The following is a 16516-nucleotide window of genomic DNA, read 5'->3' as shown; positions in this document are numbered from 1 at the left end:
GGAGAAGAGGGGTTTGTGGCAGGGTGACCACGGGGCTCCAGGGCTCCCAGCTCCCAACAGGCACAGAACTCAGTGTGCAGCAGCTTTCTGAAGGGTTTGGGGTCACACAGCCAGGAAAATTCATCTCCTCATACACAGGAGGCATTCAGCCCTTCCAAGCTCTTTGCCACTGGAAAGGAGAGAGAGATTTAAATGTGTGACACCTCCAAGCCATGGCCCAGTTACCTTCAAGTTTCCCATTAAGAGATAAAATTAAAGCAAGGGCAAAGCACCTAAAAATATTCCTGCACTGCACACTGGGATGTCTGAGGGGTGACCTGAACAGGGCTCTGGAAAGTTTCTTTTTCTGGTTATGATTCCAGCCCCTGCCTGTCTCCCTCTGGAGAGCTTGAAGGCACCAGGAGAAGGGGGAATGTGAGAGGATTTTCATGGGCTCAGAGTGTCCAATTTAATTTATTCCTGGTAGAGAGGAGCCAGGCTGCAGCAGAGGTTTGCTGAGACAGTCAGGAATTGAGGCCCAGGCTCTTCCCCAGGAATAACTGGGGAGGAGGGAACAGGAAGGTACAAAGGGAGCAGGAGGAATCCCTTGATGAGGCAAGGGCAGAAAGGCCTGGCAGGAAGGGGAATTCAAAAGGTCCTTCCAGCAGCTGTTTCCTCTCCCCTTCTGCCAAGATCCTGTGAGAGCAGGGGCACTGCAGACTTCTCCAGGGCTGCACTTCACTGTTTGCGTTTCTTTTCATCCTCAGGCCTCCAGAGCTCCACAGCAGCACTACAGGGATTCCCCAGGTGGAAATGCAGCAGTCAAAAATCCCCTTCCAGGGGGCAGGAGGGGTGCCCTGGCCAGGCCTGGCAGCTCCAGCACCACCCCCCACCCAAATCACCCCCAGCCTGCTCCAGTGCCAAGGAAAAGGGGACACAAGATCCCTGCTCCAAGGGCCCCTTTCCCTAAATCCAGCATTTCCCCAAACCCAGCATCTGCTCAGCCTCAGGTTTGCAGCTGGGAGCTGCCCCCAGAGCTCTGGGGAGCCGAGCAGGAGCAAAGCCCCCCCGGAATGAATTCCCAGGAAAGGCACCAGATGCTGCCATTAACCCCTGCATTCCCAACTGCTCTCACACCTCTGCCCTAAGGATTTTTTTGAGAAAAAATCCTGGAATGGTTTTGGCAAAGGGACCTAAAGCCCATCCAGTGCCACCCCTGCCATGTGCAGGGACACTGCCCACCATGCCAGGCTGTTCCAGGGCCTTGCAGGGACAGGGAGGGACAGGAGGCACAGCACACCAGGGCAGGTGGCCCTGCATGCCCTGGCTGCCTCTGCCACGGGCTCTGGGGAAGCTGTTCACGAGCTGTCAGAAAATCCCTATTTTTGGAGCACTTTGGCACTCAGCACCCTCCCTCCCCTGTGCATCAGCAGTGAGAGCTGCACCCTAATTACAATCAGCATAATTACAATTCAATCTGAGTGTAATTGCTCCAGCACCGACAGGACCCATGCAGGTAAATATGGACCACAGGTGTGCATGGGCACCCAGCTGGTGTCACTGTCCCTCACATCTGCTCCAAGTGCAACCCCCATTTACAGCCCCCAGCTTCCCAGGAGGAGCATTTAGGTGTAAATCACCTGTGGGAAGTGAGTAGGATCACTTCTCCTCACCCTTCAATCACAGAAATTGACTCTTCCTCCCCCAGAGTGAGCTCCCAGCTCCCTGCCAAGCTCTGCTGGTGGCCCTGCCTGGCACAGCAGCAGCCAAGCCCTGTGGCAAACAGCCCAAAGGGCCTTGCAGGGACCATCAGAGCTGGCAGAGCTCTTGCTCCACTCCCAGAGTTGCATTTCCCCTCTCCAGGAGTGGCTTGTCACCTAAAGCAGCCCAGAGGAGCCAGCAGGAGCTTTACATCTTCATTAACATCAGGAGATTCAGCAATCAGAGCAAAAGGGCAGAATGGAAGAAAAAATCCCCAAGAAAAGGAAGAGAAGGAAAATGGAACCCTTCCAGCTGTGCACCCTGAACACCCAGCCAGGCTCCTCAGAGGCACAGGGTGGTGGAACTCCCTTTCCCACAGACTGACAGGGCCTGCCAAATTCCACACCAACTCCCAACCTCAGCCCTGCTCAGCCCTGTGGGAATTCCCTGACAGCAGCACTGCTCTGTGGCTCCCCTACAGCCACACCCGTGGCAAACCTTGCCCATTTTGCAGCTTTTATTCCCAATTTCAGGCTCCAGGAGGTGCCCATGACCCAGAGGTGTTTCAGTGCCCCCACACCCACGGCTGCTCCCATCTCTGAGCTCTTTCCCTGGATGTGTGCCAGCCTCTCCCTGGAAATCAGAGCTTTTCCCTATGACAATAAATTATTATTTCTGACTATGAACCAGGCACGGTGAGGAGGCCTTTCCTGGGCTGGCAGGGGAGGGGACAAGGGCACAGTGAGGGCTGCAGCAGTACCTCTGACCTCGATGGTGGCGTTGGCCACGGGCGAGCCGGAGAACACGAACACACACAGGTACTCCCCTGACTCCTCTGCTCGGGCCTTCAGGATCCTGCAGGAACAGCAATCAGCACCTCAATTAACACTCCTTAATTGCACCCCCTAATTGATTGTGCAGCCAGGGCACACCCACCCTCCCCAGCACACACTGAGGCAGTTTTCTCCCCCAAAAGACTCCTTTTTTATTCATTTATTTGTATTAATTTTTCCATTTAAAATTATTCCTTTTTATTAATTCTTTTACTTATCAATAATTCTTTTATTTATTATCCTTCCCTTATTAATTCATTCTTTTATAATCAAGCAAAAAAGCCCTCTCAGAAGAACACAAACCCTGCAATAAAATCATTTAATGACACGTGGAAACTGCTGAGACACATGGAAAAAGCTGCTCACTTCAGGCTGAGTGCTGACAGCATTTACACACCCAATCTCCAGTTATAAAGTGAATTAACTTCAGATAAGGAACTCTGCAATGGCAGAGCAGTTCAGCAGCACATCTGAGCCCTGCTGGAGTGAAGCCCCTGCAGGCCATGCCCAGAGTGTGGAGAGGAAGGACAAGGTGGAGCTGTCTGACTGTCCCGGGGCTCTGGTTGCCATCAATCATTCAGGATCTGCAAACTGACACAGCTGGAGGGCTCACAGGAGCTCCCTGCAGCAGGAGCAGCCACCCCGAGCTGGTGAAGGGTTAGGAGAGGCTCCCTTCCTGCTGGAAGAGGCAGGATTTGGAACTGAAACAGTTTAATCTCTAAATTCTGGAGCTTTCTGGATGATGAAAGTACCCAGCTCTGAACTCCAAGCACCAAAAACATCTGACAGCAAAACAAAGTGACTGAAAAAACAAGAACCTGGGAGTTCAAGGGAAAGAAACAGAATACAAAAGGTGAACCAATGTAAAACCTAAATAAATGGGGGAGGGAACACCCCCTGTTAACCACAGCTCTGCTGCTGCTGCTTTTCACTTAAAAAAACTTGGAATTCCTGGATTTAAAATGTAACCAAAGCAGAGTTAAGGGGCAGATCCAAAGCGAAACCAAACAGCATCAGCAAAGCATCCCAGGAGTGCTCAGGAATTCAGGATCAGGGATTTCTCCAGCTGTCCCTGGGATTGCTGGGAGTCCCCCCATTCCCTGGGGACAAGGGGACTGTGGTGCTCTCCCATTTCATTCCTTCCTTCCCCAGCAGTTAGAACTGAAGCGAAGCCTAAATCTTCCTTTACAGATGCATTTGGAAGGAAAAACCCAGCCTGGTTTGGAACAGCCTGGCCCTTGCTGGGCAATACTGAGCAGTTCCCAGGAAGCCTGAGCACCACTCCCAGCCAGTGACTCCCAAACAGAGCCCCCAAAGCTCAGGCCCAGGGCTGAACCCTGCACTGAGGAGGGACAGGCAGGAACTATGGAAGGAAATGAGACCCAGTTTTTAATTGCAAAATTAAGCAGGTAATTCAAAATGAGCTAAAGGGGAAAATGAAAGGACAAATCATTAATCAGGATCCAAGCCAACTTCCAAAGTGCTGTGGGTGAGAGGCTGCTTTGCCAAGGCCATGGAAACCTGAACAGCCCCTAATCTGTGTCAGTGAAGCAGGGGGAAAAGGGCCCCTCTAGAGACAGAAAACAGCTGGGATCAAGTTGTCAGGAGGGGTTAAAATATCCTTAAAGAGCTCTTCAGCTTGTCTTAACATGGAACTGGAAGTTGGATTTGCTGCCCATCAAGGGGGAAAATGGATGGAGAGAAAAAAAAGGGCAAGAAAATCAGAGGGAACAGACTCTGAGGACATCACTGAGGGAGCTGCATGGGATCCCACCAGCTCCAGCCAAGGGCTGGGATCATCCCACAGCAGTGCTGAGACCAAACAACCCCGGCAACACCTCAGGAACACCTCAGCAACACCTGAGGAACACCACCCCTGCCCTCTCCAGGGCACAACCACCATCCCTGCCCATTCCCATTTCTCATTCCAGCTGGGAGTTTGGGCTCTGGGAGGATGTGCAGCAACAGACCCACCCATGAACCCTGGAGGCGAGCTCTGAACTGACAGGGTTTGACTGAGCCACTGCTGTGGGAACACCAGGAGTGCCCTGCTCCCCTGGCTGAGCCCAGACCACCCACACCTCAGGAACACCATCCCTGCCCATTCCCATTTCTCATTCCAGCTGGGAGTTTGGGCTCTGGGAGGATGTACAGCAACAGACCCATCTGTGAACCCTGCAGAAGAGCTCGGAGCTGCCAGAGTCGGACTGAGCCACCCCTGTGGGAGGCCCAGCAGTGCCCCTGTCCCCTGGCCGAGCGCAGCACCCACCTGTACTCGGTGGTGTTGGAGGCTTTCCTGGTGCCCGGGATCTCCTCTCCGTTCTTCACCCAGTAGCTGGCGGCCAGGGGGCTGGGGCTGCTGGTCAGGTTGCACTGCAGCGTGACGGCCATGCCGGCCCCGTGCAGCACCACGTCCTCGCTGGCATTGATCCGCGGCTCTGCAAGGCAGGGACAGCGCTCAGAGCCACCCCCTGGGCACAGTGCCAGCTACTCTACGTGGCACGGGGGGCGGCAGGGGAGGGCACCACACGGGGGATGGCACTGCGGGACACACGGAGGAAGCACAACCACACCAAAGAGCTCGGAGCCGGCGCGGCGGCGCTGCTGGGGAGAGACACAAGGGGTTAATGGTTTATTGGGAATCCCCACACTGCAGGAAACACCAGCGGCTCCTGACACCTCTGTGCTTCCCACACTAACTCCTGGGGCTGCACATGAGGCCTCAGGTACTCCTCCAGAAGCTTCTTGCTGGCTGGCACTTGGTTCTTATCACTCTTGCACCTTATCGCTCCCTGGAAGGTGCCTGTGCTCAGGTGGGGTCGGTCTCTCTCTCCAGGCAGCACTGACAGAACCAGAGCTCACAGTCTCCACCTGCACCAAAGAAAATTTAGGTTGGATTTCAGGAAACAGTTTCTTACAGAGAGGGTGATAGTTCTGGAATGGCTGCCCGGGGAGGTGGCAGAGTCACCATCCCTGGATGTGTTTAACAAAGCCTGGATGTTGAGGCTGGGTTGGACTTGATGATCTCGAAGGTCTCTTCCAACCTGGTGATTCTGTCAATTCTGTGAATTCTTCTCCTTGAGGTTTTTTTATATTAACAGCACTCATATTTAGGCTGCTCAGCAATACTCTGGATCTGCCCCTTCCCAAAGGCTGCCATGGCCCCAGGTGCACCCAGGAGATTCCACAGGGCACAACCCCCCTGGTGTGTGGAACTGGGGAAGGCAGGAGGCTGAGGGAGAACAGCTGAGAGCAGCACCCAGAACCTGACAGTAAAATACACAGCAGGCTACAATCAGACTGCAACTGCTTTGTGTCTACGGTAACCTCGAGCACAAACATTTATAAAGAACAAACACAGCCCCAGTGCATGAGCAGAGCCCAGGATTCTGCACTTTGCTGGCTGCTTCGGGGCTGTTCCACTCCACAGCCTCACCTGGCAACACCCAATTCCCATTCTTTAGGGCCAAACCTTTCAGAAGTGCTAAAATCAATGAGGGCACTGTGCTGCTGCCTAATTCTCAGTCACAGAAGCGCTTCCCAAACTTGGCCAAAAGACCTTTCTGCTGCAGGGTCTGTGCCTCACCTCGGGTCTGAAGCGTTCTGTGAAGAACCACCTCACACAGGATGGCAGGGTTTAAAAATGTCACAATTCTTACTGTTAGTCTTCAAAAAAACAAATGTATTTTAGTGTCAGCTTGGCTTGCAGGCCAGCCCAGAGGCTCAGTGTGTGGAAATGCTGCTGTGTGCTCTGCCTGGGATGAATTCCTGACAGATTTCAGAGGTGCAGCTCCAGCTGCTCCTTCCTCCCTCCCCTCTGGCTGCAGCAGACATCTCCCTGATTTCTGCAAGTCATCCAAGGAGTTTGGATTCTGGAAACTCTGCCATGCCGTGTGGCAACAGTTTGGGATATAAATTTATGATCCATGGAGCCTCTGGAATGCAGGTTATGAAACACAAGGAGAGAACAGAAAATCCCAACTGTGTGTCAGAACCATCCCAGCTTTTCACACAGGGAAGGAACATCCTGAGATTGCTGCCCAGGGAGGAAAAATACCCATCCTCATAACCTGCAGCATTCCAGTCCTGGATATCCTTCTTGGAAATCCAGCTCTTTAAATCATTCCTTAACTGCAGAAACACTGCAGTTGCTGTTTGTGTGATTAAATTTTCACTCTGTTTCTGCCTCATTTCTCCCACACTGGGTATTTTATGCTTTCAAGGATTGTTTGGGCCTAAAATTGTTGTGTTATTCTCGTATCATGCACCATTCCTGGCCTGCCCCATGTGCTTTTCCACCCCCAAAAAGCTCATCTACATTCCCACAAAAACACTGACAGAGCTCTGGGAATATTTCTGGAGTGTGTCTGAAATAGTAACTCAGTGACTGACCTGCAGCCTTTTCAGTTTTAGTTCAGCAGAACTGAAGGCAGCTCTAAGTCTCATTTCCAGCTCCACCTGCATTTATGTTCCTTTGATTTGGTTATTAAAAAAGCAAAATGATGGATCAGTCTCCTCATTTAATTGCAGGAGACAAACTGCAACTGGAATTCTGGGACAGCAGCAGCCAAAGGAGGATGCTCACCTAGAAAATCACTTTTTACACACCACTTCAAGTGCCCATTTTATGTAAGCTCAGCTTTTACAGTTAAAATCCAAGCAAAGCAACTAAAAAAAAAAAATCCAGCAAGTGAAATTCTGGTTGCAAATCCGGAAGGAGGTGGAAGGCAGATGGTGGTTCCTGGGTGCCAGATTTTCAGAAGCAAGCTGATCTCTGCAGAGGCCAGGACAGAGCCTGTGCTCTGTGGGGCTTTGGTGTCACTGCAGGGCAGCAGCCACCACCAGCAGCTGGAAACTCCAACTCCACTGAGCCACACAATTCCCATTTCCAGGACAAACTGAATGGAGCAGCTGAGGCCATCAGGGAAGGGGCTCCACTTCCAGGGACACCTTGGGAACCTCATCCCCATTTTCCTCCTCCTCCAGCAGGCTCAGGCAGGCAGGGATGTCCACGGGCTCCTCCTCGCAGCAGGAGCAGCTCAGCTGTCCCAGCACTCAGGGGTTTGTTCCTTCCTTCCCTGCACAGCAGAGCCCCAGAGCAGCGTGATCCCACACAAGGCACTCAGGAGGCAGCTCCCACTCAGCAGCAGTAGCAGCTGGACCAAACTGGGAGGGGAGGAGAGGAGAGGAGAGCCTGAAGTGCAGTCCCTGCAGCAGCTGGGTGCCAGGGGCCTGAGGGAGGGAAGGCCCTGTCCACAGGGACACAGCTGTGCTCCCAAAGGCTGGCTCTGCACACCAGCAGGGTTGTGTCCCCCAGAGTTCCTCTCGAGTGTGGCATTCCCATTCTCTGGACATGATCCCTTTGCCCAGGGTTTTCCTCCTGGGAAGCTGAAAGGCCTCAGAGAAAAGGAAAACAATTCTTATCTCATTTGCTTCTGCTGTGCTGTCTGTGCTCCTGCAGAATGTGTTTGGAGATTGTTCACCCACAGGTGATGGTTCCACTGCATTCTGCTGGGAGTTGTGTTCACTCTTTGAGGGCCAGGCTGTGTCAGGACTCTGGAGAGAGTCAGGAGTTTTCACTGGTATCTTTCTAGCATTCTGTGAGTATCCCTTCTGTATTCTCTAGTTAATATAGTATTCTTTAATATAATATAGTATCAGAAAGTAATAAATGAGCCTTCTGACAAGATGGGGTCCTCCTCATCATCCCTCCTTTGTCAGTGCACCTGTATTTACAATACTGGAGCCCCAGGAGTGTCCCAGGGCACGGGGCTCTCTCCAGCCCCCAGCACTCCCTAGCAGACACGTTTCCAGGATCATTCCCAGGATGGCAGAGCTGCTGCTGGAGGCCATGCAAGCATTCCAGTCCTTTGGGAGCCCAAAGGACACGGGAGGGGTGAGGGATGGGCGAGGCTGAGCAGCTCCAGCTCAGGGACCCGGTGTCACTGCAGTCACTGCACAGCACCGGGGTCATCGGCCATTTCTCCTCGTGCACCAAGGCTGTTTCCATTTCCAGAGGGAAGGTCTCTGATCCAGCAGTGCCCACGGCAGCACCAGGCTTTGGGGACAATTATTCAAGGCACCCAAATAAGTAATCAAGACACAAACAGAGTTTTGTACCCAGTAGGGCATTAAAGGGTTATTTGCGCACAGAGCACAGAATCAAGACCAAACTTTTGCTCTGCTCTTCTGTCAGCTGAGGGCACTGAGAAACCACCCAAAACAAGTTCTCCTGTACCTGCACACTGCAGATTTAATTCCCTCTACCTGACACTCAGCAGCCATTTCCTTAGGCAAATGCAAGTTCTACATCTGGCCCAAAATCCTCCTCTACGGAATCTGACCGTATGAACTCCAAACCCACCTGGGGTGAAAAGCAGATCAAAGGCAGGAAAGCCTTGCCACAAGCAAGAACAAAAAAGCAATTCTGGGCCAAGCACAGCCTCTGCTCCCAGAGCTCTGCTGCTGCCAGGAGCTGCGCCCTGGATGGAGCCACAGAGCTCAAGTTTGGGCTCACACTGGGCAGGATGCTCCCCCCTGCTCCCATAGGCTGCATCAGGGATGGCTGCACCTCCTCAGTGCTGCTGCATCAGAGAGCTCCTTAGGAACATGCTGCTGGTCAGGAAGGAAAAGAAACACCACGACTTCATGGAAAAATTCAAACACGAAAGGTCACGTGGAACTGAAAGGGAAGGATTTGTCCAGAAGCAGATATGTAACCAAAACCAGGCGAGGAAGCATTCCCAGAAATTCCAAGCGAACAGAAGAAATCAAAATAAAACAGTTAGAGTTGGGAAAAGAACATGGAAATCAAAGAGAAAGGCACTGGTGGAGAAGGCAGGGAGGCTGGAAACCTCCTACCAAACTAAAGGGAGGAGGGAACAAACACAAATCCAACAGCGGGCCGGTTTCACACAGAAGCTCTACCACACATCCCGAGGTTTTCCCAAGGGCTCTGTCCTAAGGAGAAGAGACACGGGTGGTACACAGGGTCAGCACTACAGGCCAGGAGGAGGAGGAGGAGGAGCAGCCCGCGCGCAGGTCGGGAGGACAGGACAGGGCGGCAGAGGGTGGGGACACGGGGGCGGGGTCACCAGACTGCCTCTAGACACTACAGGGCCACTACTGGGGGCCGGACTCACTCTGCAGGACGCTTATAGTAGCCTGGGCTCGAATCCACGTAATGGAGGGATTTTGCCTCAAGTCATTCCTCCTGGGATCGTTGCTGGCCCTGCACTCGTAAGTCCCAGAGTCTTCCAAGGTAAGGCGGGTTACTCTCAGCACACTCACCCCATTGGCCCCGTAGGCAGTGTTAATGGTGACACGGCGCTTCCGAGCGCCATCCCACAGCTGTTTGAAAGCCTCTGCCCGGTTGACTTCCGCATACCACCACTGGATCTCTGGAGTGGGGTTCCCAACCACATCACAGTACAGTTCAAAGGCGTCCCCCGTGAGCTTAGTTTCTGACATGGGCGACTTGACAAACCCGGCTGCAGGGAGGGGCAGCAGAAACGCGGTGACAGAGCGGCAGAAAACAACAGAGCTCACACACAACACAGCAGCGGGGCAGAAAACACAGTTAGAGACATGGCATCGGCAGTGACACGGCTGGGGGACACCCAGGGCAGCTTGGGGACACCCACGGCATCGGCAGTGACACGGCTGGGGGACACCCAGGGCAGCTTGGGGACACCCACGGCATCGGCAGTGACACGGCTGGGGGACACCCAGGGCAGCTTGGGGACACCCACGGCATCGGCAGTGACACGGCTGGGGGACACCCAGGGCAGCTTGGGGACACCCACGGCATCGGCAGTGACACGGCTGGGGGACACCCAGGGCAGCTTGGGGACACCCACGGCATCGGCAGTGACACGGCTGGGGGACACCCAGGGCAGCTTGGGGACACCCACGGCATCGGCAGTGACACGGCTGGGGGACACCCAGGGCAGCTTGGGGACACCCATGGCATCGGCAGTGACATGGCTGGGGGACACCCAGGGCAGCTTGGGGACACCCATGGCATCGGCAGTGACACGGCTGGAGGACACCCAGGGCAGCTTGGGGACACCCATGGCATCGGCAGTGACACGGCTGGGGGACACCCAGGGCAGCTTGGGGACACCCATGGCATCGGCAGTGACACGGCTGGGGGACACCCAGGGCAGCTTGGGGACACCCATGGCATCGGCAGTGACACGGCTGGGGGACACCCAGGGCAGCTTGGGGACACCCACGGCATCGGCAGTGACACGGCTGGGGGACACCCAGGGCAGCTTGGTGACACCCACGGCATCGGCAGTGACACGGCTGGGGGACACCCAGGGCAGCTTGGGGACACCCACGGCATCGGCAGTGACACGGCTGGGGGACACCCAGGGCAGCTTGGGGACACCCATGGCATCGGCAGTGACACGGCTGGGGGACACCCAGGGCAGCTTGGGGACACCCACGGCGTCGGCAGTGACACGGCTGGGGGACACCCAGGGCAGCTTGGGGACACCCACGGCATCGGCAGTGACACGGCTGGGGGACACCCAGGGCAGCTTGGGGACACCCACGGCGTCGGCAGTGACACGGCTGGGGGACACCCAGGGCAGCTTGGGGACACCCACGGCATTGGCAGTGACACGGCTTGGGGACACCCACAGCACCGGGAGTGACACAACTGGGGGACACCCAGGGCATTGGCAGTGACACACCCACGGCATCGGCAGTGACACGGCTGGGGAACACCCATGGTGGCTTGGGGACACCCATGGCATTGGCAGTGACATGGCCTGGAGACCCATGACATCAACAGTGACATGGCTTGGGGACACCCACGGCACCGGCAGTGACATGGCTTGGGGACACCCATGGTACTGGCAGTGACACAGCTTGGGGACATCCACAGCACTGGCAGTGACACAGCTTGGGGACACCCATGGCACTGGGCAGTGACACGGCTTGGGGACACCCATGGCACTGGGCAGTGACACGGCTTGGGGACACCCACGGCACTGGCAGTGACACACCCATGGTGCTGGCAGTAGCCAAGGCTGCAGGGCAGGAATTCCTGCTATCCCTGCTCCTCCCTCCCCTGGCAGCTGCCCCTGGCACCCTCCCTGAGGTATTTCCAGGCCTTTTCCAGCCCTGGGCAGCTCGGGATGTGCCAGGGTTAAGTGTCCCTGCTCAGGGATCTGCTCCCTGAGGAGGTTTCTTTACCTGACCCACCCACAGGGGCACCAGGGGTAAAATCCCAAACCCGTGCCAGCTGTGAGCTCTGCTCTGACCTCTCTCCCGTCTATTTAGGACTTCCAGAGCAGGGAATTCCCCAAGATCCAAGTGACCTATTTTCCTGACCAGCCCAGCTCTGGGAAAAAGGGAATTTCAGTGGAATGAACACTCACAGGCCAAAAGGTTGTTCTGTTAGGAACCCACAAAGGGCCCTCAGCAGTCCCCCCGTGTGGAGAGGGCTGACATCCTTGCTCAAGTCACAATTATGGGATATTCTGGATATCCTAAATCCTGCCATACTGACCCGCCTCAGAGCCCTGCTGGGAGCACACACACACATTAAACTGCCCTTCAATCCTACTGCCAAAGATATTTAGGAGAATAGCAGTGCCTTAACACCAGGCCTTTCCCCCAGGCCCCTCCTAAAACTGCAGGATTAGGACACAGCTGGCCAGACAGATTATGCAGCAAAACCCATCCTGGTGCTGTGCTGGGGCAGGGGACATCAGCAGCGTGGGGAGGGACAGTGTCACACCAGGAAAACTCGGAGCCTGTCATCCCTGTCCTCAGATTGTGCCATCCCTGGCCTCACATTCCTGGCTTGTTTTAGGATGAGGCAAATCAATGAGGTTTGGAAATGGAAATGGGGACTTGGAGCACTCATTAAACAGCACTTAATGAGTGCCCAGTGACCACAGCCCCAAGCCCCCAATGGCCACAGCCCCCAGTGACCAACAGCCCCCTAATGACCAACAACCACAGGCCCCTAATGGCCACAGTCTTTAATGACCAAAAGCCACAGACCCCAATAAGGAACAGCCACAACCCCCAATGACCAGCACTGATCCCAATGACCAGCACTCCCTGGGATGCCAAACAGCCTCCATACATAAATTAACAAATATTTAAATTACCAGGGCCAGTTCTGGGTTAATATTTTGCATTTCCAGCCACTCACAAACAGCAGCACTGAGCGAGGTGATGCCACCAGAGGGCCACTGCCCATGGTGACAGCCAGGAGCTGCACAGGGAGCTAGGGTCTGCCAGCACCGAGCAGGAATGCTTAAAAAAAACCCAAAAAGGGGGAAAAAAGGTGAATTATTCCCAAGGCTGCAGCACAGGGCAGTGGGAAGGGAAGTGCTGCTGCCTTTGGGCCCTGCCAGTGGATTCCAGGGCTGTCCCAGCACGGCACGGGTGACACTGGGCAGGTCTTGGTGACGCAGGAGCTGCCAGAGCCCGGCCTTGCCTTTCTTGGGCCTGTCCCACAGCTCAGCTCCTGCTCCAGAGACAGCAGCACAACAAAATCCCAAACCCAACAGTGCCAGATTTGGGATTGTGCTCTGCTTAACCCCAGAGATTTGGGACTGTGCTCGGCTTAACCCCAGAGATGTGGGACTGTGCCCTGCTTAACCCCAGAGATTTGGGACTGTGCCCTGCTTAACCCCAGAGATTTGGGATTGTGCTTGGCTTAACCCCAGAGATTTGGGACTGTGCTCTGCTTAACCCCAGAGATGTGGGACTGTGCTCTGCTTAACCCCAGAGATGTGGGACTGTGCCCTGCTTAACCCCAGAGATTTGGGACTGTGCCCTGCTTAACCCCAGAGATTTGGGATTGTGCTTGGCTTAACCCCAGAGATTTGGGACTGTGCTCTGCTTAACCCCAGAGATGTGGGACTGTGCTCTGCTTAACCCCAGAGATTTGGGACTGTGCCCTGCTTAACCCCAGAGATTTGGGATTGTGCTTGGCTTAACCCCAGAGATTTGGGACTGTGCTCTGCTTAACCCCAGAGATGTGGGACTGTGCTCTGCTTAACCCCAGAGATGTGGGACTGTGCTTAGTTTAAACCTAAAGATTTGGCACTCTGCTCAGTTTAAACCCAAATATTTGGGACTAACCTAAAACCCTTCGGGCAGTGGTTTATTTATTCAGGATTTGATCTCATCCCCCATTGGTGTGGATGGAGATGAGGAGAGATTAATGCCCTAAAACCAGGGGAACATTTCAGTGTGCACACAGAGTTCCAGGGGCTCCTCACATTTCCAACCTCTGCCTTAAAATTTGTTGTGAGGAGAGAAAATTAAATCCCCAACTGAGAAAAAATAGGATTTTCAGAGCTCAGGAATTCTTGTAAAATCTGGCAGGGTAAAAACACACAAGGCAGTCATCCCTGAACGGCAGAAATTATTGTTTAATAATTCAAATATCCTTTTAGAACTCAAATTTTATCAAGGTGGAAAAGAATTAAGGAGAATGGCCCTGGAGGAGCTGAGCAGGGAGAATTTTCATCTCCCCAAGTTAAGTCTGGTGTAAAAAGGAGGTTTAAAAAATAAAAGTGCTTTGCCTTAAAAGCCAAGTTGAGGAAAGATGTTAAGCCAGGCTCAAAGACAGCAAAAACCAGGTTTAACACACACAAAGAATGGACAAATTAGGACCACAATAAAGGAAAAATAAAAGGATTTCCAAGGAAGTTTTCAATCCCAACCAACACAACTGCGACCAAGGAATCCCCAAAAAGCAGGATAATGCTCCCACCCCATCCTGAGGCTGCTGCTCAAGGTGGATTCAACCAATTCAATCCCACTTAAATCACAGCACAAAGCACAGTTCCAAGCTCAGCACTGAGAGTCTACAAGGCTAAAATGCAAAAACAAAGCTGATTTTCAGTCTGGGGCCACAATAAATAAAGAGTCACTGCTGTTGGACTGAATGATTTCAAGCCTGGCTGTCTTTACAGCAAAAACCTGCCTGGAAAACCTCCCAGCACATCAAAAATTTGTGTTTCACTGCTCTCAGGCCTTTAAGAGAGTTCTGGAGGTTTTATTTCCCTCAATTAGGCAGCCTGGGTTTTTTTTAATTCTTCAAATAAAAGAGCAAAAGTGAAGGTGGAAAAGGCAAGAACTGCTCAGCTCTGCTGTGCCCTCACCTGAGCTGATTTTTGCTTTATTCCCACATGGACAATCTGATGGGAATATCCCAGAAAATCCAGGCAGGAGCTGCCCCCCTCAGCTGGGCTGTGTTAATGAGGTGCCCTGGCTAATTAACACATTCTCTTTCTCTTAATTAAGTGCCAAAGAGTTCTGTGGGTGGGGAAATCTCACTTTGGCAGAGTGTGGCTGGAAAAACCATCCTGATTAACGATTTGTTCCTTGCCAGGGCTCACATCCACTGAAAATCTTGGAAATGAGTTAAACACACAAAAAGTGGGAGCTGGAAGAGGTGAAACACTCTGATGTTCAAGGACAGGCACGGGGATCAGTTCCATAAATCAAGAATTGGGAATGGAAAGGATTCCTCAACAGGGATCAGTTCCATAAATCAGGAATTTAGGCTGGAAAGGATTCCTGAACAGGGACAAGACATAGGGATCAGTTCCTGGGGATAAATCAGCAATTTGGGATGGAAAGGATTCCTGAACAGGGATCAGTTCCTGGGGATAAATCAGCAATTTAGGCTGGAAAGGATTCCTGAACAGGGATCAGTTCCTGGGGATAAATCAGGAATTTAGGCTGGAAAAGATTCCTGAGTGGGAAAAGGACACAGGGATCAGTTCCATAAATCAGGAATTTGGGATGGGAAGGATTCCTGGATGGAGACTGGACCCAGGCCTGGGGATAAGCTCCGAGAAGGCACTGCAGCATCCTGCCTGTCCACACCCATTTTCCATGGGATGGATGCTTTCCCATTCTCACCAGGAAGCACAAAATGAGAAAATTGGCATGAATTCCATTAATTTTTGCCAGCTCCAGAGCAGCTTTAAGCCAGGCTTGAAGCGCCCAGGTGAGCCCAGAGCCATCCCTGGATTTAATTCCTGCCTTCTCATCCTGCAGCTTCCCAGAGCTGGGAGAGAGGAGAAGCCAGCACAGAGAGCATCATCTAAAATGCAGGAGCTGTGCCAGGGCACGGGGCTGGTTCCACAGGCAGGGAAACCTGAGGATTCATCCCACAGGACTGGCACTAAACATTCCCTGCATCCAGCCCAGCATTTCCCACCTCCCTGCACAGGAGATTTGTGGGCAAATTCCAAAAAGCTCACCCTGAGGGGAATGGTTTGGATGGGGCCATCCTGGGAATGTGCCCGAGAGGGAATTCCTGGCACAGATGGGCACAGGGATCAGTTCCTGGGGATAAATCAGGAATTTGGGCAGGAAAGGATTCCTGAATGGAGGCAGGACACAGGGATCAATTCAATAAATAAGGAATTCAGGCTGGAAAGGATTCCTGAACAGGGACAGGACACAGGGATCAGTTCAATAAATCAGGAATTCAGGCTGGAAAGGATTCCTGAATGGAAACAGGACAAAGAGACTGATTCAATAAATCAGGAATTTAGGCTGGAAATGATTGTGGAAGGTCCTCTGGCCCAACAAACCCCTCAGATCAGCCTGAGACCCTCCCACAACACCCTGACATATGCTTTTATCCAAGTTTCCCGAATAAAAAAAGGGATGCTTCCCTTCAGACTTTGGAAGCACAACTGGTATTTTATGGCCACTTTTATGGTGCAAAACCTGACCTGAGCAGCCCCAATTCCCTGAGGAAACACATCCAGGCACAGCCCATGAGAACACCCCTGGGAGGAGAAGCCCCACAGCCAAGCTTCCCCCAGCTCCAGGGAATTCCCTTCCCCCAAATCCGCTCCTGGCTGGGCTCAGGACACAATTCCAGGGATTGCAGGTATCAATCCATCTGAGGGGTGCAGCTGAGAACTGAGACAAGGCTGGGATAGCCCATGGCAATAACAACCAGGACAGGGTTTATAACCTGTGGCTCCATAACTGCAGCC

General features: G+C 53.2%; 1 protein-coding gene across 1 annotated transcript in view; it reads right to left on the bottom strand.

Annotated features, from left to right (window-relative positions):
• Window positions 1-16516, bottom strand: part of NPTN (neuroplastin) — a 42066-nt gene that overhangs the window by 14016 nt on the left and 11534 nt on the right. Inside the window, exons 2-3 of the mRNA XM_059858432.1 lie at window positions 4783-4951; window positions 2441-2535 (exon numbers count right to left, since the gene is read on the bottom strand). Of these exons, the coding sequence (XP_059714415.1) occupies window positions 2441-2535; window positions 4783-4951 (264 nt within the window). The remainder of the gene's footprint in view (window positions 1-2440; window positions 2536-4782; window positions 4952-16516) is intronic.

This window comes from Haemorhous mexicanus, chromosome 13 (assembly GCF_027477595.1).
Source record: "Haemorhous mexicanus isolate bHaeMex1 chromosome 13, bHaeMex1.pri, whole genome shotgun sequence".
Taxonomy (NCBI): domain Eukaryota; kingdom Metazoa; phylum Chordata; class Aves; order Passeriformes; family Fringillidae; genus Haemorhous; species Haemorhous mexicanus.
This window is presented reverse-complemented; position numbering and strand designations above follow the sequence as displayed.